General features: G+C 36.6%; 1 protein-coding gene across 1 annotated transcript in view; it reads right to left on the bottom strand.

The window, feature by feature from the left end:
• The window catches only part of DTNBP1 (dystrobrevin binding protein 1), a 115955-nt gene that overhangs the window by 76609 nt on the left and 12123 nt on the right, over positions 1-27223 (bottom strand). Inside the window, exons 2-6 of the mRNA XM_004273546.4 lie at positions 26196-26249; positions 25186-25236; positions 18104-18164; positions 9041-9173; positions 413-545 (exon numbers count right to left, since the gene is read on the bottom strand). Coding sequence (XP_004273594.1) covers positions 413-545; positions 9041-9173; positions 18104-18164; positions 25186-25236; positions 26196-26249 — 432 coding nt within the window. The remainder of the gene's footprint in view (positions 1-412; positions 546-9040; positions 9174-18103; positions 18165-25185; positions 25237-26195; positions 26250-27223) is intronic.

Below are 27223 nucleotides of genomic sequence, written 5' to 3'. Positions count from 1 at the left end.
CTGAAGGTCTCATAGACAACATGTGACAAAGCTGCGCCCCTTTCCATAGCCTGAGCTTAGGTTCCTTTTCCTCCTGCTCCAAATAAAAGAGAAGAAAAGGGGAAAAAGCAGCGCAGGATCTGCCACTTGGAGAAAATGAGGTCGGGGGTTCTACTTGATTGGGAAGCTCTGCCCATTGCACTTCTCCCCTCCACCATCTATCCCAGCCTTAGCTTTCCAGAACTCATCTCCAATAAAACAGCAACAGATAGTGGTACCAAAAAAAAAAAAAAAAGTTTTGGAAAGCTTATTAAATAGATTTACCTGACACCTTTGTCTTTTATCAGTCCAAACTTATAAAGAGTAGCATGTAAAGTACTGTGGAAAACTTTGAGACTGAAAATGAATATCATGGTCAATTTTTCAAACTCACCTCTTATTTTTCTTGTAATTTTCCAGGTGTTGGGACTGCATATGTTTGTATCTTTCTAATTCACACTGTCCACATAAATCCTCCAGATTCAGCAGGTGGTTTTCTACCTCCTCAAAACTAGCCTCTAAATGAGCTGAAAGTACAGAAGGTCAAAAGAAGAAACAAACGTCAAAAATCAGAATCCTTGATCATGGAGAAAAGAAAAAGTGTCCAAAAGTTAAAAGTCTGAACTGTTGAGATTGTTCTGCATTTATCTAATATTTTTATTAAACTTTCTTGAAGCAAAATAAAATGCGCTAACATTAAAACATACTTCAAATTACCTTTTTTGAGTATATTTTTCTATCTCGAACATTTTTAAGAGAGAACTTTCCAGAATACTTTAAATACTTTATCAACACATCGTAAATCAACTATACTTCAATTAAAAAAATACTTTATTAACCAGGATGAGGAAACAGAGTATCCTGATTAATCTAATGTATGATATCCTAATGATCTCATATACCACACACGAAGAGTCAATTTTCATATGCGAATATAGCAAAGTATAATTGACACGTTATGCCGGACACAATTTAATATCTGAGATTACTAGTTACTTTAGCATTTGTTCTGCCTTGCACATGATATATAGAAACCTCCAAGGCACTGCACAGATGTACAAACACTCAGGAAGCAGTTCTCACTGTCCACTGGTCTTTCAACAGCTCAACTCTGCCTCTAGGCCACAGAGCTTTGCAGCTTCATTGGAACATGGAGATAATCTATGTCAAATCCTTCATTTAAAAGATTCAAGCCAAAGCCTGCAGAAATTATTTCAGAGCTCTGCCCAAGGTCACCTAGCTAGTGAAGAGCAGTCAGGAATCAAAACTGAGTCCCTCTTACATAAAATGATTTCCAGTTGATAGATGCGTAAGTAAACCAAGACTTCATAGTTAAGGGGTGAGGACTGGTTGTTTTCTCAGACAACAGAAAAGCTTCAGAGGTCAAAGATTTTAGAACTCAAACAGCATCAGGGCCATTTACCGAATACTCACCACATGGGCCAGACACCGGGGTACAAAGATGAAAAACATAGCCCTTGCGCTCAAAGAGCTTCAAGTAGAGGGCAGGCATATTTCAGTGACAACACTGCCTGACAGAGCTTGGCTTGAGGTGCTGTGACAACTCAAAGGAGAGGCATCTAACAGAGATGAGGGAGAGTGAGATTCAGCAAGAAATGTGACTCCCGCGCCTGGGAGTCACAGCCGTCCGGAGGAAGGGGCCTCGAGGAAGGAGCAAGCTGGCTGTGCAGCTTTCCAGCCTTGGTTTCATTCGGATAGCTAAGCTGCAAGGACGGTGTGTCTAATCCCTTCCCTTAGCCACTCGACTGTCACGTGACTTTCTAAACTAGCTTCTGTATCGCCTACATTAGGCGCAAATTCCCTAAATTTCAACTTGCAGTTTTAGGTTTATTAAGATACATATTTTGTCCGTTTTTAATTGATCTGTTTGATCTGGAGATCTGTTAAATCCAGAAGCGTTCACATTTTCTAATATCCTAAATTTTAACTCTACTAAATATCTATGCTTCTAAAAACTCCCGCCTCTATTTGGTGGAGTCTAGGGCTTAAAGACATGGATTTGGGGGGAAAATAAAATTTTACTGACAAGTTAAAATGTGATGACAAGTAGTTTAGCATTCCTCTTCAAAGACATTTTAGGTAATGATTTTTATCATACTGATCTATCACTGTAGATCATGGCAAGTCTGGAAAAGACTGATAATGCAGTTCATGACGGTTTGGAATCTATCTTCAGGGGTAACATACAACAGCTAATATATGTGACTATGGAAAGCCTAACCAGAAACAGTGTGCAAAATCTAAGTTTTAATCAATGAAAAATTATATCTAAGATTTTAATAATGTCATAAATGGTACATAAGGAGTTTATGTGGCGGGAAACAGGCAAAATGATGCTATTATGTTAGTTGCTATTTAGATTATTTTTTGTTATTATATTAAATGGAAAAATGACGAGCAGCCTCAGCCTGGGAGCTGGTGTCACTGGCCCTGAAGAAGCAATGTTCAGCTCGTTCTAATAGCTAATAGGATTATTTAAAGGCTATTTCACTTTGATAAGTGATAAGAACTAGAATAATTACATTTAATATGGAATCCATTCAGCTTTAAGCTACTTGGTTCCTTTAGCATCACACATGTTATCCTTAGCATAGAGGGGTCTGGATAACAGTGAGGCTTTGATATGTAGGCCAACAGCGTCATGTTCCCGTGCTGAACGGCAAACCGAGATTTAAAATGCTCGGGAGAGTCAGTGGTCACTTTATGGCTGCTGCCAAACTTGTATTTATGTTCTCCCCTTTAAAAGCTGTGGCCAGGGACCCTCATTCCCTGGCCACAGCCTACTTTTCCAACCTCACTACCACTCTCCTTCAGGACTGCTCACCACTCCGAGGAGGGTCCTGTGTGTTCCTGCCCCCTTGCCTCTGCCTCTCCTGAGAGGTCTCCGCTTGCCTCCCTGCCCTGCATCTCCCTGGCAGGTTCAAGTCAGAGCCCGCCCTCCTTTCAGCCTTCAGGGCTCTCTCCCCTCTTCTGTGCTTCCACAGACCTATGAGCCCTGCCCAGGACTTATACTCTGACATTCTACCACAAGTTGTGTACTCTTACCTCTCTCAGGCATCTGTGAATGTCTTAAGCGTAAAGACTATATCTTTGCATCTTTGTATCCCCTAATACCTAGTCTGCTGAATTCAATTAAAAAGGATTTCTGGAGACAGAATGATTCTATTACTCTAAAACATAAAATAATAACTAAGAAAGCAAATCTATGATTCATGTTCATCTAATTTAAATATTAGAAGGTTACCCTAAATTTTGTAAACAAGTTAAGTTAAACATGGGCAGAGAACTTTGAAAACATTAAACAAGATGGTACTTTGTTATTAGTGTATCAAATCAGGCCCCATTACCAGTGAGTTAAAGCAGAAGAAGCAATGGAACTTTTCCATTTTAACTCTTAACAGGCTTGAAGTCAGTAATAAAATACAGAAGATTTGTATTGATGAACATAAATCTTCTTCCCTTTTTATATTAAAAACTTTTTAAAAACCTTTAAATAATAATTATAAGCATATATATGGTATGTATTCTGAATATTTTATATTGAATTTAAACGGGCAGAAATTTAATCTCCCCATCACACCCTGCTCATCTCCTGTTAGGAAACGAGTTGCAGACATGAGTCAATCTGGTAACCAGACTTAGAATGCACGTACATAAAACACCAGCAGGCCTCCGTGGACTCAAATGTACCTTTTTATAAGAAATTCCAGCCTCACCATTTTGCTCCCTATAACAACAGCATATGTCTCATTTAGTGATCAGCGGAAAAGATGGGTGGAATTTTATTGGGAAAAGCCATTTGGGAGAGCCTGACAGCTGTGCAGGAAAGAACGTCACAAATCTTTGGGAGGAGACCATCCCAGAGGAAGAGCCATTCTGTTTGGAATTTTCCTTTGTGCCATTTGTTTCGAATACATATTATCTGTAGTGTAACCACTGACAGAAGAATGGAACAGCACGTTAAAGTTCGTAATTTCACACTTAAATGAGTATATTCTAGCAAAAATAATTAGCCTCAAGGAACAAAGAAATCTTTGACTGTAAACCCACAGGTCACAGAGGCTGGGTACTAAAGGACCACAAGAGTCTTCAACAAATACTTTCATTACTCTTTGTGTAATAAGGTAATGATGGTATGATAATAAGGAACTTTAAGAAATGCATTAAAAGCCATCATGGAACAAATGAGATCTGTGTAGTATATACTAAAAGGTGTCGAAAGAGAGTTAATGAGTCTCTTGAAGGGTCTAATCTCAGAACGTAACCTGGACAATAAGATAACGTATTTCATGAAACCCTAAAAACGGACAGTCTCTCTGCTAGATGCACTCTCAAACTCTGTACAGAGAAAGCAAAACAGGTCAGATCAAAAGAAAGATGCAAGCTCAGTATAAGTCTGTCATTCTCTTACAGCACTTTGTTATCTAAGAATTAACAGAATCATCTGTTCTAGACAAAGGTAACAGTCTTTTTAAGTAGGTCATACAAAATAAACTAAGCAATAGAGATAACTCAGAAAAGCCCTTGACATTTTAGACTTCAGTATAGGAATAGGATTAGACTACCCTCTAGTGGAAGTTCAAGAGAATTCAATAAATACTTTTCAAACATATGACCACTTTTATGACAAAATGCACAGAATAAGAAAGGGTACAGGATGTGGAGGACAACATTCCCTTTTATCCTTACAGAATACTACATTGTTGTTCTCACCACATTTCATGCTACGGTTTTACATTCTATTTTGCAGGACAAGCTAAATTACGTAACATCCATCCAAACCCTTCTGTCAAAGACAATGGATTTGTAAATTTGCAAAGGCCAGAGAGACTCCCAGTAGAACGTCAGCACCCTGGTGGAAGCTGCCCAGTCTTGTTCACTGCTGTATCCCCAGAGCCTACAAACGGCACATGGCACTCAGCAGATGCCTAATACACCAGGCACTGTGCTGAGTGCTTTACACCCATCACCTCCTTCAACCCTCCAACTACCCTACGAGGCAGGTACTCTCACCCTCAATTCTGCGAGCAAACTAAAGCTTAGAGAAGTTATGAAACCTGCACGGGGTCTCACAGTTAGGAAGCTGTGGAATTGAGACCCAAATCCAGATCGGAGAGTCAGTCCAACAGCCCTTATTTTCCAATTCCCAGCATACCTTTATCATTTCTTTTTTAAATGACAAGCCTTACCAGTAATTATCTATTACACAGGCTTTTGTAAGCTGGATGGATCACACCCCATTAAAAAAAAACATGAGTAGATTATCTGTTCTTACTTAATTCCTGAGGGAGTATGTAATCAGGAGTCATATTTATTAAGCCACAGGACAACACAGCTAAAAGCATCATCAAAGGTTCAAACTGTTCACATCATATTAATCCCTTATTCTTTAATAAGGGCAGACCCTCTAGAGAGCAGGACAAGACTCAAAAGAATTAAGTAGCCTGGGAAATGGAGGGACTGACTGGATGTGGTATTAGATTTGACAGTGAAAGGGTAAAAAGTTCAAAGAAGCTAAAAGAATCCTAACATATAGGTCAGTTACCATTTTCTTCTAAGTTATTTTTATTTTTTATTATTGCTTGACTAAACCTTGTAATATTGTATCAAGGTATTTAGGTGATGATAAGGAGTATTTGGAAGCTACCCAAAAATAAAGGAATCCACAGTTTATGAGCAAGCATTTAAAACCAAATGGTTCGAATACCTAAGAATGATCCATAAACTCATTAAGATGAATTCGCAAAATACATGAGTGATATAGATATATATTTATACAACCTACCAGATTTGGCTTCAGAATATTTTCCTGAGACAAAGGCAACAAAAGCAAAAATAAACAAATGGGTCTATATCAAATTAAAAAGCATTTGTACAGCAAAGGAAACCCTCAACAAAACGAAAAGCCAACCTCCTAAATGGGAGAAGATATTGCAAATGATATATCTGATAAAGGGTTAATATCGAAAATATATAAAGACCTCACACAACTCAATATCAAAACCAAAAACAATCTGATTAAAAAATAGGCAGATGACCTGAATAAACATTTTTCCAAGGAAGCCATACCGATGGCCAACAGATACATGAAGAGATGCTCAACACCGCTAATCATCAGGAAAATGAGAATCAAAACCACAATATCATCTCACACCTGTCGGAATAGCTATTACCAAAAAGACAGTTAACGAGTGTTGGCGACGATGTGGAAAAAAGGGAGCCCTCGTGCACTGCTGATGGGAATGTAAGTTGGTGCAGCCACTATGGAAAACAGTATGGATTCCTCAAAAAATTAAAAAGAGAACTACCATAGGATCCAGCAATTCTACTCCTTGGTGTTTATCTGAAGACAATGAAAACACCAGTTAAGAAAGATACATGCACCCCCATGTTCACTGCAGCTTTAGCAAAAATAGCCCAGATATGGAGGCAACCTAAGTGTCCATCAACTGATGAATGGAAAAAGATGATATATAGATAAATGCAATGGAGTATTACTCAGCCATAAAAAATAACGGAATCTCGCTATTTGCAACAACATGGATAGACCTGGGAGGGTATTATGTTACGTGAAATAAGTCAGACAGAAAAATACCATATGATTTCACCTACATATGGAATCTAAAAAACAAAACGAATAAACAAAACAGAAAAAGACTCACAGATACAAAGGACAAACTGGGGGTTGTCAGAGGGGAGGGCAGTGGGGTAGCTGGATGAAATAGGTGAAGGGGATTAAGAGGTACAAATGTCCAGTTATAAAATAAGTTAGTCATGGGGATGTAATGCACAGCAAAAGGAATAAGTCAATAATACTGTAATAACTGTACTGTGGCAGATGGTTACTACACTCACAATGGTGATCAATTCATAATGTATATAAATGTTGAATCACTATGTTGTACACCTGAAACTAATATTGTGTGTCAACTACACTTCAATGAAAAAAAGAAGAATCAAATTATTTGGAAGTGACCATCTAGAATAGGACTTCAGAGAGTCCTTTAGCTTTAATTTGCCTTTAGTGGTCAATGTTCTCAGATTAGTAAAGAGAGAAAATTCAAGCGAGCATTTGGAAAGCCTGCTTCATTCATTTAAGAAGCCAAAACGCAGTTTCTAAGGAAGACGGTATTATGTCACTAAGTATTATTTTTTCAGGATATTAGAATCCTAATTGAGAATGAAAATACAGTATATTCTCCCTTAAGAAAAACTTATATATACTGCATGTCCTAAGCAGAATTAACTATGAAAATAATTAGAATTGTGGCAAATGCATTTAATCAGAAGAGTGGTATCAAACAAATAACATTTATAAACAGAATTTACTCTCAGCTGGAAAGAAAAGGGGGAATGGTATCAGAGGTGAATATCTCTGCAAAGAAATACATAACCAATGAAAAGCAAGCGACTCAGAGAGATACAGGAAGAGAAGCTAAAAAGAAAGTGGCTAAAAGGAATATTCCAAATATCTTGGAGGCTTTTCCCATCGGTTAGTTATCAAAGCCTTGAGAAGAATCATTCCTATACTTGCAAGAGGGAAATAATGCGGAGGGCCTTCCTCCTAAGACCCGGAATCTCTTTTCCACACCCTGCCTTCAGAAATAACTGAACACTAAGGCCAGGGTTTCAAGAATGCAGTTCATGAGGCCTATTGACAGCTGCCACCCTAACTGCCTCATCCCTCACTGAGTACATCATCATCGTGACTGGGATCCTGGATTCACACCTTATTAACTGTGTGACCCTGAGCAAGTCACAACCTCTCCAAGGCTAACTTTCCTTAGCTGTAAAGTGCGATAATAAAAGCTACTTCTGCAGGGATCTTGGGAGGATTGAAAATGTTTGTAAAGCGCCTAACAATCTCTGACATATAGTGGGTGCTATAAACATTAGCTATTGTTATCAGCAATACCATTCCAAATACCATTCATGTCTGTTTTATTCACAAACACACGTTTTATGATTTGCTAATTACTTGCTTTGTAAATCAGCTTTATTTTGCTTTCAAAAAGGCAGTACTGAAAAACAGAAGAGATGGTGGGGTATCCTTACCTCCTTATCTATTAAGACTGGGTCACGTTATCAGCTCAAGAAATTCAACTCCTATGTAGATAACCCCTACCTCTTCACTAAGATCTTAAGCTTGGTTAGAAAATAATAAGCCACAATATTATCCTAAGATGTGGCAACTGTCAAGCATAAAAGTTAATTTTCTGGGGCTTCCCTGGTGGCGCAGTGGTTGAGAGTCCGCCTGCTGATGCGGGGGACACGGGTTCGTGCCCGGGTCCGGGAGGATCCCACGTGCCGCGGAGCGGCTGGGCCTGTGAGCCATGGCCGCTGAGCCTGCACACCCGGAGCCTGTGCTCCGCAGCGGGAGAGGCCACGGCAGTGAGAGGCCCGTGTACCACCAAAAAAAAAGTTAATTTTCCGAATATAAACTCAAGAAATAAATTTCAGCATAATTCATCCCAATGAAAACAACAAAAAAATATAAATTTCCACAAGGTATAAATTTAGCTAAACAGGTAACTTAATTTAATGAGGGTTTGATCTCTCATCAGTTTAAAGAGGAAAAAAAAGCATATTTCAAGACATGAAGCTCTGAGCAGACCTAATTTTAAAAGCAACAACTTCCAGAGTATATCCTTTAGTCGTAACAAAGCCACCCCAATCCTTTTTATTTCCTACATTTACACTTTTAAACAGAGACCTGAAGTCACAGAGACCACCCTGAGTCGCTTTAAAGAATCAACAAAATTATGTTTTCTGAGCAGAAATGAGGCAGAAAAAGTTGGTGGTATACTTTAGAAATCCCTTCTACACTTTAAATCATCATTTTCTGTCAAATCATCAGTTAATCAGAATATGAAATTAATTAGAACTATTTCCCCCCACATCCTGTTAAGCAATAATTTAATGTAGTCTTAGAAAGCTTTGGAATTACACCAAATTATTTTCATTCCTAGAAGTAATGTGCAGAGGCAAACATGGAACTTACTCAGACTTGCCGTCAGGGATTCTAAGTCTGCCTTCAGGCCTGGAAGCTGCCGAAGCTGCTGCTGTAGCTCTATCAGGCTCGCCTGCTTCTTCTCCCAGTGCGCGGAGAGCACCACCACCTCGCTGTCGACCAGCTGCAACACGGAAGAGGCGGGTTAAAGTAAAACCAGACCGCAGGCATAGAGACTACAGCCAGCATAATGAGAGTCAGCCCACGTTACCTCCAAAAACCCTCCAACTGAGTACAGACAACAGGAGACTCTAAAGAGACTGGAGCTGTTTTCTTTCTGAGAAAACAACCACCGTAACATCCAGTGCAGAAAACCTCAAATTACAGCTTTTATCAGTGCATCTTAACCCAGGAAAGAGAAAGGTCAGCAGTGACCTTAGAAGTCACTTCTAACTATACCCTATTTTTAAGTAAACCATGTATTTGAAAATTCAAATCTAGAAAAAATAAAACAAAAAACAACCACTAACAACCAAAAAGAAAACAAACAAAAACAAACCCAAAACATAATGAATGGGTAATTATTTGTTTTACAAAAGGAATTCTTTTAAAAGAAAAGTTCCCTAATGCACTTAGAATATATTATGATTCAATTTCCATTTAAACAGGAACACTCACTGCATAAAGTAAGATAAATGGTACTTGCATACGGAGGAATTACTGAGGCTATTGATCAATTCCAGCAAAAGGAGAAAAGGATTTATACTAACAAAGAAGACATTCGGAGGTGAAAGGTTCCCAACAGCAGGGTGGTGGGATGCCAGACTAACCTAAAATAATTCTAACTTGTTTTCCTGAAGACTGTAAAGACAATGACAGACAGCGGTTTCTCCCAGTCAATTTTGTTTTGGTTTTAACATGGTGAGAGAGGAAAGGACCTAGAATAAGACTTAGGAGGAGCATGGAGAGGTTATCTTTTGAAAACATCACCAATAATAAGAACTGTGAAAGATACCCATATTTTATACAATAAAGACTTCAAAATTCATTATATAAAAGAAGAAAGTGTATTTGAATTTTATATGTAAAATCAGAGTTCATAGTTAACTTATATTAAAAAAGGGACAATTTACGCATCCCAAGATTAAGATTCTTTAAGAGCTGAAACATGAATACAACTGATTTTTACTGAATCTCACTAAAGAAAGAACTTTTAGAGGAATAAAAATATCAAAATAAGATACAAAATTATTTGCATGTGGCGCTAGATCGTTTTAGCTTCCACATTTTAATATTCTGGGAATTCACAACATTGAAATAAAAAAATTAAGCTACAATAAAGAGGTTAGAAAGCTGCCCTGTTTCCTCACATTATCCCCACTTCACGCACACCTCCCCATTGTCAGTCAGCCCACATTAGAGGGGTAACCACATCGTCTCACATACGAGCCTCAGCTGAGCTGGGGAGGTGTCACCAAGCGCTACTCCAAGTGCATGTCTCATTAATTCTGTATACTTCAAAATGTCCGTGCCAACCGGTTTTGTAAAGATCCTGAAGAGGAGTTTAAAAGATACTGAGCATTGCTAACAGACACAGCTGTGATGCAATAGTAAGGAAACTGGGCTTGCAACAAGGATCCGTGCCCATAGGGTTCATCTGTAATATCCAACAAGTTTCTACTGACCGCCCGCTCTTTGCCCGGCACTGTTTCAGGCACTGGAGATACCATGGTGAACAAAACAGAAAAAAAGACCCCTGCACTCTTGGTGCTTCAGTCTGGTGTAGGTCTCACAAATTTTCTTAACTGCAGTTTTTAAATTCTAAAAAAGAAAAAATAATTCCTGTATCACAGGGCTGAACTGATGATAAGAAAGATATTTTTCCTGGTACATGGCATATCTTTTAAAAAGTTTGTTAAATCTTAATTACTCTGGTTAATTATGTTAAAAATTTGAAAAATCTAGAATAAACAATTTTTAGATAAGAACCATTTCTTACTGAAAAGTAAAGTGAAACATACTTAAGTATTAAAACTTCAGTATAGTTCATGTCTTCCACAAAATTGAAAATTATATTCTGTATATAGAATATAAGAAGCGTGCACAGAAAGAATATATCAGAATACATCAAAATACTATTTTAATTTAAAAGAATGGGATGTTGAATGGATTCTCAGAAATCATTATCAAGTGTAATATAATAATACTAAAACATTTTGAGCATTTCTATGTGCCAGGCCCTGTGCTAAGCAATTTACATATATTATCTCATTTAGCTACACAGCAACCTTGTAAACAGAGCAATATTACCACTTCCATTTTACAGAAGAAACCAAGGCACAATGAAGCTTAGTCACTTTCCCAAGGGCCACAGAAGACCTAGATTCAATCCCAGGGAATGTGACACTTAAGCCCATGCCCTTAATTGATATTCTAGGGATTGTGTATAAGGGGACATGAAAGGAAGAAGTGAAAAGCTAGCAAAAGAAAAGGTTCTGAAAAACTGTACTTCAACTTTACTTAATAAGAAATGAGCTATCTCCAGAAGGCCAGTTTTTCTCCTCCAAGTAAACAATTCTGAATAAATCCAGATTTAACACCAGGAAATCAAGTTTAAGTAGCAAGACAAACCCATAGTTTGGGTCTGTTGCCCAAATTACAAGTCATTCCAAAATTCCTTCTGGTGGACACTGAAGTTAGGAGAACAAAGAAAAAGCAGGGACACAAGTAAATGGGTAACAACATTACGACCTTACTTTGTATAAAACAGTTCTGTATTTTGGGGGCATGTTATTTCATGTGATTTTCAAACAACTTCGGTAAGCAGTGTAAGTGGTGTTATACCATTTTACATGTGAGGAAACTAAAAATAGAGAGACTCCGTTTATCTGCCCAAGGTCAAAATGTATTACTGCAGAAAGTAGGCATTCCCACACCCAGTTTAGTTCACTTCCCACCACAGGCAAAAGAGATCCAACCTGGAACACAAAGAGAGTGAAGCATGCCTAATTTAAGCAGCTTATGCACCAAATTGTTAAAACATGAATCTTAAAAGTTCAATTTGAAGGCAAATATTTCACAGTAATAAAAATTATAAGCAAATAATGCACTGGAAGTCTAACTTAAAAAGGTACCCTCAGAATCTAACCCCTAAGTCACTATCAATTACGTACTCATTTATACATTGCTAAGGGAGGGAAAAACAAATCAAAAAACTTGTTAAAAAAGAAAAGAAAAAAAAAAACTTGTGGAAAATGTCTAGACAACAAAGTTACCATTGACCAAACTGTTTTCTAAGATATTGCTTTGAATTTTAAGACTATATAGTAAGAATTAGCTTTAAAGTAACTGAGTATAAAATAATTTGTCAAAGAAAACTGAATTGTCCTTAGGTATATTTGCCCTGGCAGGTTGATACTCTTTGGTTAAAGGCCACTAAAGACACATGAGCATGGCCTGACAAAACAAACACATGATAAAACACTTTGCATGTTAAAGATATACATTTTAAATATTTACATATGTCTCAACAATACGTCAGAGAGCTTTTTGGGTTTTTTTCTTTTTGCGGTACGTGGGCCTCTCACTGTTGTGGCCTCTCCCGTTGCAGAGCACAGGCTCCGGACGCGCAGGCTCAGCGGCCATGGCTCACGGGCCCAGCCGCTCCGCGGCATGTGGGATCTTCCCGGACCGGGGCACGAACCCGCGTCCCCTGCATCGGCAGGCGGACTCTCAACCACTGCGCCACCAGGGAAGCCCCTCAACTACTTTTATTCAACGTTACATTGGAGGTTCTACCCACTGTAAAAAGACCTGAAGAAAGACTGGTAGGTTTTTCTTCTTCCCTTCCATCTACACAAAACAACTCCCATCCCTGAATGCAAATTATTAGAATAAGAGGATTTAGCAAGATGATTGACCATGGAATCAAAATACTACAAGTCAAATACTGCAGGTTTTGGTAGATATTAGGACAAAAGTTAACTTCTATTAGAAACTTGCTAAAACGTTTTACTCTGAATAATTTTACTGAATGTATTTTCTGCATCTGATGATTATGTATTTTTCTCTTTTAATTTGTTAACGTGATCAACGGCATACAAAAGATTTTCTAATGTCAAACCAACTTTATAATCCTGGAATAAATCTGGGGTGTTTATGCCTGGCTGGATTTGGTCTGCCATCACAGCCATGTATACAGCAGGATGTCTCCCAGGTAGAATGCCTCTTATCATCCAACATTCACAGAACAAGCACATATACAAACACATACACAAAGTTTTGGCTCACAGTTATATAGGAAAACTTTACATTTACGCTTGATACACATTTTATAACAATGTGTGAGAATATTCTCAAGTGAAATTTCAAATAACATTGGTAGAATATGAGAATCACAAGACGGTACAAGGAGCCCATCTATAAAGGAGAGGCAAGCCCTGCATACTGTGAGCGTTGATAGGTCACGTTACTACACACGAGGCAGCTGTTTGTCAACGAGTGTATCACAGGTTTGGTAAGCAGAAAGCTATGTTTGAAGCACTTTACTACCTAACAGATTGCTACCATCTATAGACGTTTTGCTGGTTGTATATATATATTATATTCTTAAATATATTTAAGAAAGTTGGTTGAGGGCTTTGGGTGGACGTGTAACACATTATGACTTTTCCAATTTAGAATGTGACAAATAGGTTCCTGGATAGAGTGCTGGCACAGAACATCTGATTTCCAGAAATAGGTTACTGAAGTTAAGTGAGAGATAATGCCTCCATTTTGCTTGTAATTTTTGTAACTGCATTCATGAATGGGACTGGGCTCCAATTTCACCTTCTCATACTTCCCTTGTTGGAGTTCAGTATCAGTTATTCTAGCCTCATGAAATGAGCTGGGCAGCTTCCTCTTTTTTCACTTGCTGCAGGAGTTTGTCTAACATTGAAATGGTAGTCTCTCTGAAAGTCTGATAGAAGTCTGCTATGAAACTTTGTGGACCTGGTGCTTTCTTAGTGAAAAGATTAATCACTAATACTGTTTCTTTAGTGGCTATAGGACTATTCAGGATTTGTACTACTTTTAAAATTGGTTTTAGTAAAAATTTCCAGTGTTTTTCCATTTTGTCTAAGCTTTCAAATTTGTCATAGAGTTTTTCACAAGCTCTTATCTTTCACTCTGCTGTAGCTGTAGTTATATTCTTTAATTCTTAAAATTATTTATCCTTCTTTTCTTGCTCCATATCAGCAGACATCTATCTACCAAATTTTATTAGTCTTTTCTAAGAACTTGTGGCTTTGTCTGGCTTCTATTGTATTCTTTATATTCTATTTCATTTACTTTTTTCATCTTTATTATCTCTTTCATTCTTCCTTCATGATTTATTCTGTCCTCTAATTCTTAGGTTAGATTAGCTCACTGACTTTCAAGTCTAAGTTTTCCCCTATAAAATTTCCCTCTAAATAGTCTTTGGCAAATTATACAATTTATGAGTAGTAATTATTATAATTCAGTTCTATTTAAAAATTTTTAATATTATTTCCTTCTTTGAACCATAAATTATGCATTATATTTTTTAATAGTTTTTTTTTTTTTTTTTTTTTTTTTTTGCGGTACGGGGGCCTCTCACTGTTGTAGCCTCTCCCGTTGCGGAGCACAGGCTCCGGATGCACAGGCTCAGCGGCCATGGCTCATGGGCCCAGCCGCTCCGCAGCATGTGGGATCTTCCCGTACCGGGACACGAACCCGTGTCCCCTGCATCGGCAGGCGGACTCTCAACCACTGCGCCACCAGGGAAGTCCCAATGCATAATATATATTTTTAATTGGAAAATGTATGGAATTTTCAAAATTGTTTTCCTATACTGACTTCCAGCTTCATTTGCACCAGGATCAGAGAATATTCTGTATGACTTGATTTACATGAAACTTGTCGATTTACATGAAACTTGTTGAGAACCGCTTTGCGGCCCAGTACATGGTCAATTTTTATGTGTTCCAGGTGTGCTTTGAAGAATCTGTATTCTGTATTTGTTGGGGCAGATTCTGTATCTGCCTATCTGGTCAAGTTTGTAAATCACATTAGTCGCATGTCCTATATCCATACTTAGTTTATTTGGGTTTTTTCCCTATCAATTAAGAGGAATGTATTAACATCCCCCCATTTTGATGATAGATTTATCCATTTTTCCTTATAACTTGTCTTTTACGTACGGAGACTTACTAGACACACAGGTTTAGACTTTTTCCCCTTAGGGAACTGAATCTTATAGAGCGATCCTTTGTTTCCTATTTAATTCATTCTCATTATTCTAGTTTCTTCTACAGGTTTAAAAGATATACACTATTTCTGTTCTTTAGTGGTTACCCTTGAAATTCTGCCCTCCATATTTAACTTTACATCTAAGGTTAATTAATATCTATACCCTCCCCATTAATAATGCAAGGGCTTTTAAAATACTTGAACTCTGATAATCTGCCTTCCAGATTGCATGCTATTCTTATCTAGCATTTTTGTTCTATAATTTTTAATTCCACAAACTAGATAACTGATAGAAATACATAGTCACTGTTTATATTTACCTATGGTTTACCATTTTCTTTGCTCATTATTCCTTCCTATACCTGAGACCTACCTCCCAAAATCATTTCTTTTATCCAGAAATACATTTTTTAGAAGTTCCTTTATTGGACAACGGTTGATAGAAAACTATTTTTATCTGAAAATGTCTCACTTTGCCCTCATTCTTTTTTTTTTTTTTTTTTTTTTTGCGGTACACGGGCCTCTCACTATTGTGGCCTCTCCCGCTGCGGAGCACAGGCTCCGGACGCGCAGGCGCAGCGGCCATGGCTCACGGGCCCAGCCGCTCCGCGGCACGTGGGATCCTTCCGGACCGGGGCACGAACCCGTGTCCCCTGCATCGGCAGGCGGACTCTCAACCACTGCGCCACCAGGGAAGCCCCCTGCCCTCATTCTTGACAACAGTTTGAGAAGTCTAATGGAAACTCATTCATTTGTAAGTGATCTATCTTTTCTCTTTAGTTACTTTGAGATCTTCTCTTTGCCTTTGGTGTTCTGTAGCTTCAACATGATATGTCTAGGTGTGGATAACTACTTACCTTGCTTGCTTGTAATACCTTTTGGATCTAAGGATTTACAGATCTCATTTCTGGAAAATTCTCAGCCATTTACATTTTCCTACATTGTCTTTCCCTCATTCTCCTTCCAGATTATTAGATATATTAAGCTGAGCTATATGAAACTGTAATTTTACAGATCAAAAAGGTCTCATATTGGTAATCTTACTTGGTTCAACCTATAGACCTTTTATAACTATTTTTTATTAACTCCTCTTTCATATTTTCCATTTTCATATCTCAGAAATCCTTTCTGGGTAATGTCTGACTTTATCTCCTACTTCAATGTACTCTTTCTTCAGCTATAGATACCTGCTGTTAAGCACATCCTTTGGGTTTTTCATCTCAATGACTTTTAAAAGTCATGTTTTAAAGTCATGTTTCATACTCTCTTATTCCTTACTCATTTTCATCCATCTTTCATCTCTCTAAAAAACTTTGTATGCTCCTATTTAATTGTCTATATACAAGAGTGCAATATCTAAAGTGCCTTACAGGTCTAAATCTTACTCTTTGGTTCTAGTGACTCCAACTTTTGCTAATATATTTCTTTGTGTGTTTGCTAATCTTTGGCAGGGGGGAGGGGGTGGTTAGGGGATGAATCTGTGGGAATCTTGAAGGGCCTGGGTTTACAAGTTTCATACATGAAGAACTGGTATTTGTTTCTGTTGAGTGTCAAAGACACAGTCACCTGTAGCCCTTTCATTTCTTAAGTTAGTGGTTCCTTGATCATGCAGGAAGTATAAACTAGAGCCCAACACTCATGTGAGGCCAAGACCATATAAACAAATCCAAAATGGAGACTATATTTATTCCAAGTTGTTATGAAGACGAGTTTCCTTGTTGTCTCCTTTTGCCAACAAGTAGCTTTTCTTTCATCTTTTCTTTCTTTTTTGAAATGTCCTAGATTACCCTTTCACCAAGAGATGTAGTCACTTCAAATATCCAAGAGCTTTATGCAGCAGTCTTAGACTCAGTTCCCCATAGATGAAAATCTCCTGTCACCCAAATCTCTAAAGGTTTTGTTTTACTATTTGACCCCAGCTTCCATGTTATTTTTTTAACCACTCTCATTTCAGTTCCCCGGTGTTTTTGTTTGTTTTCTGCCTTTAGGATTTCCTTTAATTTTTGTACACTCACTGCATTTAAAATTTAAAAAAAATTAAACACCAGCATTTAGGTGTTTTACACCTAAAGGGCTTTTCAAAGTATCTAGTCTGCCTTACTAACAGAAACCTATAACCTTCTTTTTCAGTAATTTCTAAGAGAAACATTAATGTCTAAATGTTATCATATGTATTACCATGTTCTGTACATGTAACTACTACAGTTTCATTAATTAGGTAAACGGTGAAGTCAGTCTAAATTAATTAAAAGTCAGAATCACAGAAGTTTTTAGAAAGAAATAATGTTTGATTGCCATCAATAACACAGACTGTATTTCATCTTGGCTAAAAAAGCTTTAAGTACATATACCAAATAATTTTAATTACAAGTCTCTTTAATTCATTACACACTCTATAGAGCTAGAAAATAGGTTGTTCTTCTAAGTAATTGAGGTTGACTCCTGAGATTTTTATATTTATTTACTAATAAGCAAATTAATGATTTTAAGTAGACTGAGCAAAGTTAAACTTTTGCCCCCCAAAAAAGGAATTCTTAAATAGTGAGTAGAAAGAAATGACATAATTTACATAAACTGCAAAGGTATCAGACTCAAATTCAAAGCATTATACCTGGATGAACCAAATATTTACTTGCAACTCTAGAACAAAAGTTACAAACTCTCTAAGCTAACTAAATTACTTGACTGAGAAATTATGAAAAAGTGCTTTATTTAGGGAGTTTCATAATCAACTACTAAATTAAATTTCAGATATCCTGCAAAACATTTTAACAAAACTACAAATTTAATTTCTTAAAAACTAGCATTGAAGACTACAAAAGGATATTTTCCCCATGAGTATAAGATTAGCCGATTCTTTACCTCACCAGCACTTGCGCATTCCTGGGCTCTTCTGTGGAGTGCAGCCCACGTATCTTCATACCTAAGAAAAGCAAAAAATAATTCAAAATACAAACCACACATTAAAAAAATTCTACCTATGTATACGTATGGCTGATTCATTTTGCTGTGCAGCAGAAGCTAACACAACATTGTAAAGCAACTGCACTCCAATAAAAATTAATAAAAAAAATTCTACCTAAAAATGAACCTGTTACACCCTGTGGTGTCGGAAAGGAAAGCTCAAAAAATAATGGAGACACATTGTAAACACACAGAAGTCAACTTCAAGGGGCTTCCAATTGCCAAATCTGGGACAACCTGAGCAACAAAACAAATAATGGTAGAAATGGGTTATAACTCATGGACTAAAACCAACAGCCATGAGTTCATAGTGATTTAAATAAACAGTTGAATGGGGCAGAAGGGAAAAATTCTTCCTTGCAGTAGAATTCCAATTAATAATGATAGAAAAAATGAGAAAAAAAGAAAATCACCATTTGGTAAACACAGTACTAATTATTTCAGGCAAGAATTCGAATAGATGCTAAAATTAGTGGGTGAGAGTATAAAGAGAAACAGGATATTTTCATAGTCTCTAAGTAGCTCACCACAGGATACTTATTAATTTAAAAGGGGGAAACAGTATTAAAGTGGAGAAACCTGGCAGACACTTCCTTAACCAAGTGGTCAATGTTAACAGCAGCAGTAAGGAGACATAGCAACATCACGTGCCTACTGATACAATTATTCTTCTGTTATTCTCACCATAAAAGCACTAACTTGAATTTAATCATGAGAAAACAGCAGATAAACCCAAAATGAGGGATTTTTGCAAAATAACTAGCCAGAAATAAACCCATGCATAGATGGCTCAATTACTTCACAACAAAGGAGTCAAGAATATACAATAGGGAAAGGAGAGTCTCTTCAATAAATGGTGTAGGAAAAACTGGACAGCCACATGCAAAAGAATGAAACTGGACAATTATCTTATACCACACCCCAAAATTAACTCAAAATGGATTAAAGACCTGAATGTAGGACCTGAAACCATAAAACTCCTGTGAAAAAACATAGGCAGTAAGCTCCTCGACATCGGTCTTGTGATGATTTTTTGGATCTGATACCAAAAGCAAAGGCAAAAAGAGCAAAAACAAACAAGTAGAACTACATCAAACAAAAAAGCTTCTGCACAGCAAAGAAAACCATCAACAAAATGAAATGGCAACCTACTGAATGCGAGAAAATACTTGCAAATCGTACATGTAATAAAGAGCTAATACCCAAAATATGTAAAGAAATCATACAACTCAATAGCAAAAAACAATCTGATTAAAAAACAGGTAGAGGCTCTGAAAAGATATTTTTCCAAAGACATACAAATAACCAACAGGTACATGAAAAGTTGCTCACTTCACTAATCATCAAAAAGTGCAAATCAAAACCACAATGAGATATCACCTCACCCTTGTTAGATGGCTATTCTCAAAAATACAGCAAATAATAAGTGTTGGTGAGGATGTGAAGAAAAGGGAACCTTTAGTATACTGTTGGTGGGAATGTAAACTGGTGCAGCCACTATGGAAAACAGTATGGAGGTTCCTCAAAAAATTAAAAATAGAACTACCATATGATCCAGCAATCCCACCTGTGGGCACATACCCAGACAAAACTATAACTTGATAAGACACGTGCACCCAATGTTCACAGCAGCACTACTCACAAGAGCCAGGACATGGGACCAACCCCTTTGCCATCTGCAACAACATGGATGGACTTGGAGGGCATTATGCTTAGTGAAGTAAGTCAGACAGAGAGAGACAAATACTGTATGTTATCACGTATATATGGAATCTAAAAAATACAACAAATGAATGAACATAACAAAATAGAAACAGACTCACAGATGCCCAGAACAAATTAGTGGTTACCAGTGGGGAGAGTGAAGAGGGGGAGGGGCAAGAAAGGGGGAGGGGATTAAGAGGTACAAACTACTATGTATGAAATAAGTAAGCTACAAGGGTATATAGCACAGGGAATATAGCCAATAATTTATAATAACTTTAAATGGAGTAAACAGTAAAATCTATAAAAAGTTTGAATCACTATGTTGTACCCCTGAAATTAATATTGTAAATCAACTATACCTCAACAAAAAAAATTTAAATAAATAAATAGAAAACAAAATAAACCTGAACTCATAGGTACAGAGAACAAACTGGGGGTTACCAAAGGCAGGGGGTGAGGGGTTGGGTGTGGGTGTGTGTGTGTGTGAGAGAGAAATGGGTGAACGTGGTCAAAGGTATAAACTTGTAATTATACATAACATACAGCACGGTGACTATAGTTAATAATACTATATTGTATATTTCAAAGTTCCTAAGAGAGTAAAACATAAAAGTCCTCATCACAAGAAAAATTTTTTAAACTATGTGTGATAATGGATGTTAAGTAGATTTATTGTGGTGATTATTTTGCAATATATACAAATATTGAGTCATTATGCTGTACACCTAAAACTGATACAATGTCATATGTCAATTATCTCTCAAAAAAAAAGTTCAGGCTTAAGAAAAAAGAACTCAAATCAACAATCTAACTTCACAACTTAAGGAACTAGAAAAAGAACAAACTGAACCTATAGCTGGCAGTAGGAAGGAGACAACAAAGAGAACTAAGAAAACAATTCCATCTACAGTAGCATCAAAAAAATTTTAGGAATTAACCAAGGAGGTGAATCCTTGACAATGAAGACTACAACATATTGCTGAAAGAAATTTTTAAAAAGACATAAATAGATGGAAAGATACCCCACGTTCATGGAATGGAAGACTTAATATTGTTAAGATGTTGTCAATAGCACCCAAAGTAATCTACAAATTCAGTGTAATCCCTATCAAAATCCCAATGGCATACTTTGTAGAAGTAGAAAAAAATCCATCGTAAAATTCATATGGAAGGTCAAGGGATCCTGAAAAGCCAAAACAATCTTGAAAAGAAGAACAAAGTTGAAAGACTCACACTTCTTGATTTCAAAACTTACTACAAAGCTACAATAATCAAAATCAAATAATAATCAAAACAGTGTGGCACTGGTATAAAGGGAGACATATAGGCCAATGAAATAGAGAGCCCAGAAATAAACACTTGCACGTATGGTCAAATAATTTTCGACAACTGTGCCAAGATCATTCAGTGGGGAAAGGATAGTCTTTTCAACAAATACGCTAGGGTGCTGGGAAAGTGGATATCCACATGCAAAATGACGTTGGACTCTTACTTTAACACCATACACAAAAATTAACTAAAAATGGATCAAAAAATCCAAACATAAGAACTAAAACTATAAAACTCTTTGAAGAAAACATGGGGAAAAGCTTCATGACATGAGATTTGACAATGATTTCTTGGATATAACACCAAACGCACAGGCCACAAAGAAAACAGACAAATTGGACTTAATCAAAATTAGAAACTTTTGTGCATGAAAGAACACAATCGACAGATAAAAAGGCAACCAATAAAATGGGAGAAAATATTTACAAATCACATACCTGATAAGGGATTAATCTCCAGAATATACAGAAAACTCCTAACACTCAACAACACAAAACCACCCTATCCAAAAACAGGCAAAGGACTTGAATAGATATTTCTCTAAAGAAGATACATAAATGGCCAATAAACACATGAGAAACTCACCATCATCAGTCATTAGGGAAATGAAAATCAAAACCACAATGAGATACCACTTCATACCAATGAGAATGGCAAAAAAACCCAACCAGCCAAACAAAAGACCCCCAAAACAAGTTTTGGTGAGAATGTGGAGAAATGGCAACCAGAGAAATGTGCACTGCTAGGGGAATGTAAAATGGTGCAGCTGCTACGGAAAACAGTATAGGGGTTCTTCAAAATATTAAAGTAGAATTACCATATGATTCAGCAGTTCCTTTTTTCAGTATATACTGCCAAAAAACTGAAAGCTGGGTCATGAAGAGATATCTGCACACCCATGTTCATAGCAACATTGTTTACACTAGCCAAAAAATGAAAGCAACCCAAATGTCCATTAATGGATGAATGAATAAGCAAAATACGGTACATTCATACAATGGAATATTATTCAGCCTTAAAAAGGAAGGAAATTCCTTTGAATTCGTGGTGATCATTTTGTAATGTACAGACATATGGAAAAACTATGTGGTGCACCAGGTACTAACATAGTTTTGTAGAGCAAACAAACGAATAGAAAAAGAGATCAGATGTATGGTTACCAGAGGCGGGTGGGCGGGGTGTGGAGGGAGGGGAATGGAATGAAGGCAGCAAAAAGGTACAAACTTCCGGTTTGTAACATAAGTAAGTACCAGGGATGTAATATACAACAGGATGAATATAATTGACACTGCTGTATGTTCTATATGAATGTTGTTAAAGTCTAAGTTCTCGTCACAAGGAAAAAAAATTCTTTTTCTTTTATTTTGTACCTATATGAGATATGGATGTTCACTAAACTTACTGTGGCAATCATCTCATGATGTATGTAAGTCAAGTCATTATGTTGCAATACCTTAAACTTATACAGTACTGTATGCCAATATCTCAATAAAACTAGAAGACCAAAAAGGAAGAAATTCTAACAAGCTACATGGATGAAACTTGAAATTATGTTAAGTGAAATAAGCTAATCACAAAAAGCCAAATACTGTATGATGCCACTTATAAGAGGTACCTAAAGTAGTCAAATTCATAGCAAGAGAAAGTAGAATGATGGCTGCCAGCGGCAGATATTTGCAAGATCAAGAGTTTTGGAGGCTGGATGCGTAACAATGCAAATGTACTCAGCAGTAGTGAATTGTACACCTAATGATGGTTAAGATGGCAAGTTTTATGCTATATGTATCTTACACAATTTTTTAACAATTAAAAACATTTTACTATTTAGGTATATGCTATTTAAAATGGTCTTTCCTCCACTCAATACTAGTTCCAAAGAGAAAGACTGTGCTTCAGTGCAATGAAGAGACACATTACAGACATTCCTATGGCTGCAAATTTTTCATGTTAAGTCCCCAAATGCACCCCATTTCCCAAAACTACCATACACATAAGTCTACAAGTCTGAAGTAAATCTTTCAATGAAGTTCTTTCAACTAAATCCCTAGATTAAAAAAATAAAGATATCAAGCAAACAGTACACCACTGATTAATTTTTACTATATCTCCTTTCATGTTCACTTATGTTCCTCACTCAACAAAACCAAACAGGAAATTAATGTCAAATTAAGCACTCAGAGAAGAAAAATCCCCAGATTTTGCAACCATAAAAAGAAACCGCATAAAACGTTAGAAAAGAGAAAGCAAAATGTAGGTATAGGTGATTGTGTCCTAACACAAGCTGATAAGGCGAAGGAGCACACCCTCTACTGTACACGTGGCTCCCACCTATCCATCAGATGCCATGTTACGAGGTACAGAAATGCATATAACATATGCAAACCATATACTTATTTCTATAACAGCTTTATTGAGGTTTGATACACCATAAAATTCATGTGTTTTTTTTTTTCTTGGCCACACCACGTGGCATGAGGGGATCTTAGTGCCCCAACCAGGGATCAAACCTGCGCCCCCTGCAGTGGAAGTTCGAAGTTTTAACCACTGGACTGCCAGGGAAGTCCCAAAATTCATGCTTTTAAAGTGCATAATTCAGGACTTCCCTGGCGGTCCAGCGGTTAAGACTTCGCCTTCCAATGCAGGAGGTGTGGGTTCGATTCCTGGTTGGGGAGCTAAGATCCCACATGCCTCCCAGCCAAAAAACCAAAACATAAAACAGAAGCAGTATTGTAACAAATTCAATAAAGACTTTAAAAAAGGTCCACATCAAAAAAAAAAATCTTAAAGTGCATAATTCATCCAAGATGTAGCACACCTCAGTACTTCATTCCTTTTCATGGCTGAATAATATTCCATTGTATGGAGACATGAAATTTTGTTATTCATTCATTGACTAATATCTGCGCTGTTTTACTTTTTGGCCATTATGAATAATATTGCTTTATGAATGATACTGCTACTATGCACATTTGTGTACAATTTTTTATGTGGACATAAGTTTTCAATTTTCTTGGTGTGAAACTGCTAAGTCACATGGTAATTCTCCTTTTAACTTTTTGAGAAACTACCAAACTATTTTCCAAGGCAGTGATTTTACAATCCCACCAGCAGAGCATAAGGGTTCCAATTTTTCCACATCACTGCCAACACTTGTTATTGTTTGTCTTTTTGATTATAGCCATGCTAGTGGGTATGAAGTGGTATTTCATCGTGACTTTGGTCTGCACTTCCCTGATGACTAACGATGAGAATTTTTTCATGTGCTTATTGGCCATTTGCCTATCTTTTTTATGGAAATGTCTATTCAAATCCTTTGCCTATTTCTTCACTGGATTATTTGTGTTTTTACTGTTGAGTTATAAAAGTTATTTATACATTCTAGATACAAGTACCTCAACAGATGTATAATTTGCAAATATTTTCTCCCATTCTGTGGACTGTTGTTTCACTTTCTTGATAGTGTTCTTTAAAGAGCAAAAGTTTTAATTTTGATAAAGTCCAATTTATCTTTTTTTCCTTTGTTACTCATGCTTTTGATGTCATCTAAGAAAATCACGTATTTTAATATTAATCTGCACGTCAACAGAAATGGATTGGAGAAGAAATGGTAAAAAAATTAAGAATCAAAGTAAAAAAGAAAAGAAAATTATTGGGGACTCAAATCCAGAATTGATTTTCTTGCAACAAAGAAACCATAATACATGCACGTGATAAAGTTATTGATTAGTAAACACAACAGTGATCAATATGCTAGAAGTCTGAATGGCCTTTGTATTAATCAGTGAAATGCAAAAGCCCCTCCAGGAACACAAATAAGTAAATAATTTCCAATCTCCTTGTTAAGGTAAAATTTAGTTACTTTAAGGTTTCTATCTATAAGGTTATAAAATACTTTTAGACAATAGTCAGAAGTATAACCTTTTTATTCAAACGAAAACACTTACCTGCTCAGTAATTCTAGTCCAGCAGAGCACTTTGGCAAATATGGAACAGTCCTGCCAAAAGAAACACTTGTTTTATTAAAAACTGCTGCTGATTTAGGCCAACTTAAAAAAAAAGTTACGTATAATAATTTTGATGCTGTCAATCATAATGTGGAATATTTTTAAATCACTAATGGCAATTGATCTAAACTTTTAGAAAAATGTATTGTTATTCCAAAGTTAATATACTGCAATATACTATCAACCATCAATTTGCCCTATAGATCTTTTTTTTTTTTTTTTTTTTTTTGGGGGGGGGGTACGCGGGCTTCTCACTGCTGTGGTCTCTCCCACCTAGGAGTACAGGCTCCGGACGCGCAGGCCCAGCGGCCATGGCTCACGGGCCCATCTGCTCCACGGCACGCGGGACCCTCCCGGACCGGGGCACGAACCCGCGTCCCCTGCATCGGCAGGTGGACTCTCAACCACTGCGCCACCAGGGAAGCCCTGCCCTACAGATTTTTAGCACACAAGAATAAACACTTTAATAGAATGTTAGCTAACAAGAAATTTTTTTAAAAGCTCCTCATCTCTAGGTTTAAAGTGAAATTTGGTCATGTGCTTTACTTTATTAAAAATGAAAAACTGCACAAATTATACTAGTGTTTTCATATAAAACAGATAACACAGCTAAAGAGGCTCACTTGCCAAGTACTGTTTCATTATCAATTTGCTTCTCAATAATGGAGAACTTTTACTGTGCTCTTAATATACAAATAAAAATGATTAATTGTGATCAAATAGCCATTGACTGTCATGGAGTAAAACAATTACATGTCACCATTTTTCAACCATTTTACAATTTTATCAGAAAAATTTCCAGTGTTACAAAATTTAGAAAGAATCAATAAATTGTTTAGTCAGATGCATTCAACAGATATAAAATCAATTAAAGTAATTATACTATCATGACTACAACCAAAAGTTGTATGAAATTTAAGTCATAGTAAATTAAATCAGGACGAGCTTACCTGGGTTTGTTTTTTACTTTAGCTTCTCTTGATCTGTCACTTAAAGTCTTCAGCCTATAATTCAACAAGTATAGAATATCATATTTTTACAGCTTAAGAGATTTCTTTCAAATGCAAATTTCACAGCTCATAAAACTTTGGGTTGGATAAGCTAATTTTTTTTTTAGCAAGAATTAAGCACCTCTACAGACAACAAATATTTGTTTACTATATATCAGACATCACAAATGGAAAATTTATAGCTAATATTTTTATATTTTTCTTGCCCCAAATCCCTTTTCTAGAAACATTTCCTAAATATGACTGGACTAGAAAACCTCACTACTCTTGGCAACATCAGAAAAAAAAAGTGGTCTCCATAGGTGAACTTGATCGGCAACAAAGATATCTAAGCAGCACATTTTTTTTTTTACATCTTTATTGGAGTATAATCGCTTTACAATGGTGTGTTAGTTTCTGCTTTATAACAAAGTGAATCAGTTATACATATACATATGTTCCCATATCTCTTCCCTCTTGCGTCTTAAGCAGCACATTTTTAAGTAGATAACTATGCCAGGCACTAAGTGCCAACATTCAGAGAAATTTTAGCTATTGATAAAAGGCTTTCTAAAATACATTACAAACCTCCTTCATTAAAGAGGTCTTGGTACATTCTATTGAACATTTTCTGATAACTCGGCATCATTATCATGAATACCAGTGACTGCATTTCGTGGCAAAACAGTACTCTCCTTAGATGTTTCTGAACTAGGAATGTCTCTTCATTTACCAACTCGAAACCAATCTAAAGTGGTTTTCTGAGTTTGTTCAGGATCCTACATCTATTTCTTCAAAATTTAAATTTTCCATCTCTACCATTGGTCATCTGGTATCAGCTACCACTTACTGCTTCTGCTAGCTATTTAACTGTAGCGGCCTACTCCCCTTTTATTTGCTTTTTAAAATTATTGGGCTGGGAAACATAAACGGGCTAGAAATACATATGTAAAATAAAATAAATAGGCTCTTCTATATATAAAATATGA

The sequence above is a fragment of the Orcinus orca genome, chromosome 10 (genome assembly GCF_937001465.1).
Source record: "Orcinus orca chromosome 10, mOrcOrc1.1, whole genome shotgun sequence".
NCBI lineage: Eukaryota > Metazoa > Chordata > Mammalia > Artiodactyla > Delphinidae > Orcinus > Orcinus orca.
The sequence above is the reverse complement of the archived record's forward strand: the minus strand, read 5'-3'. Positions and strand labels throughout refer to the sequence as shown.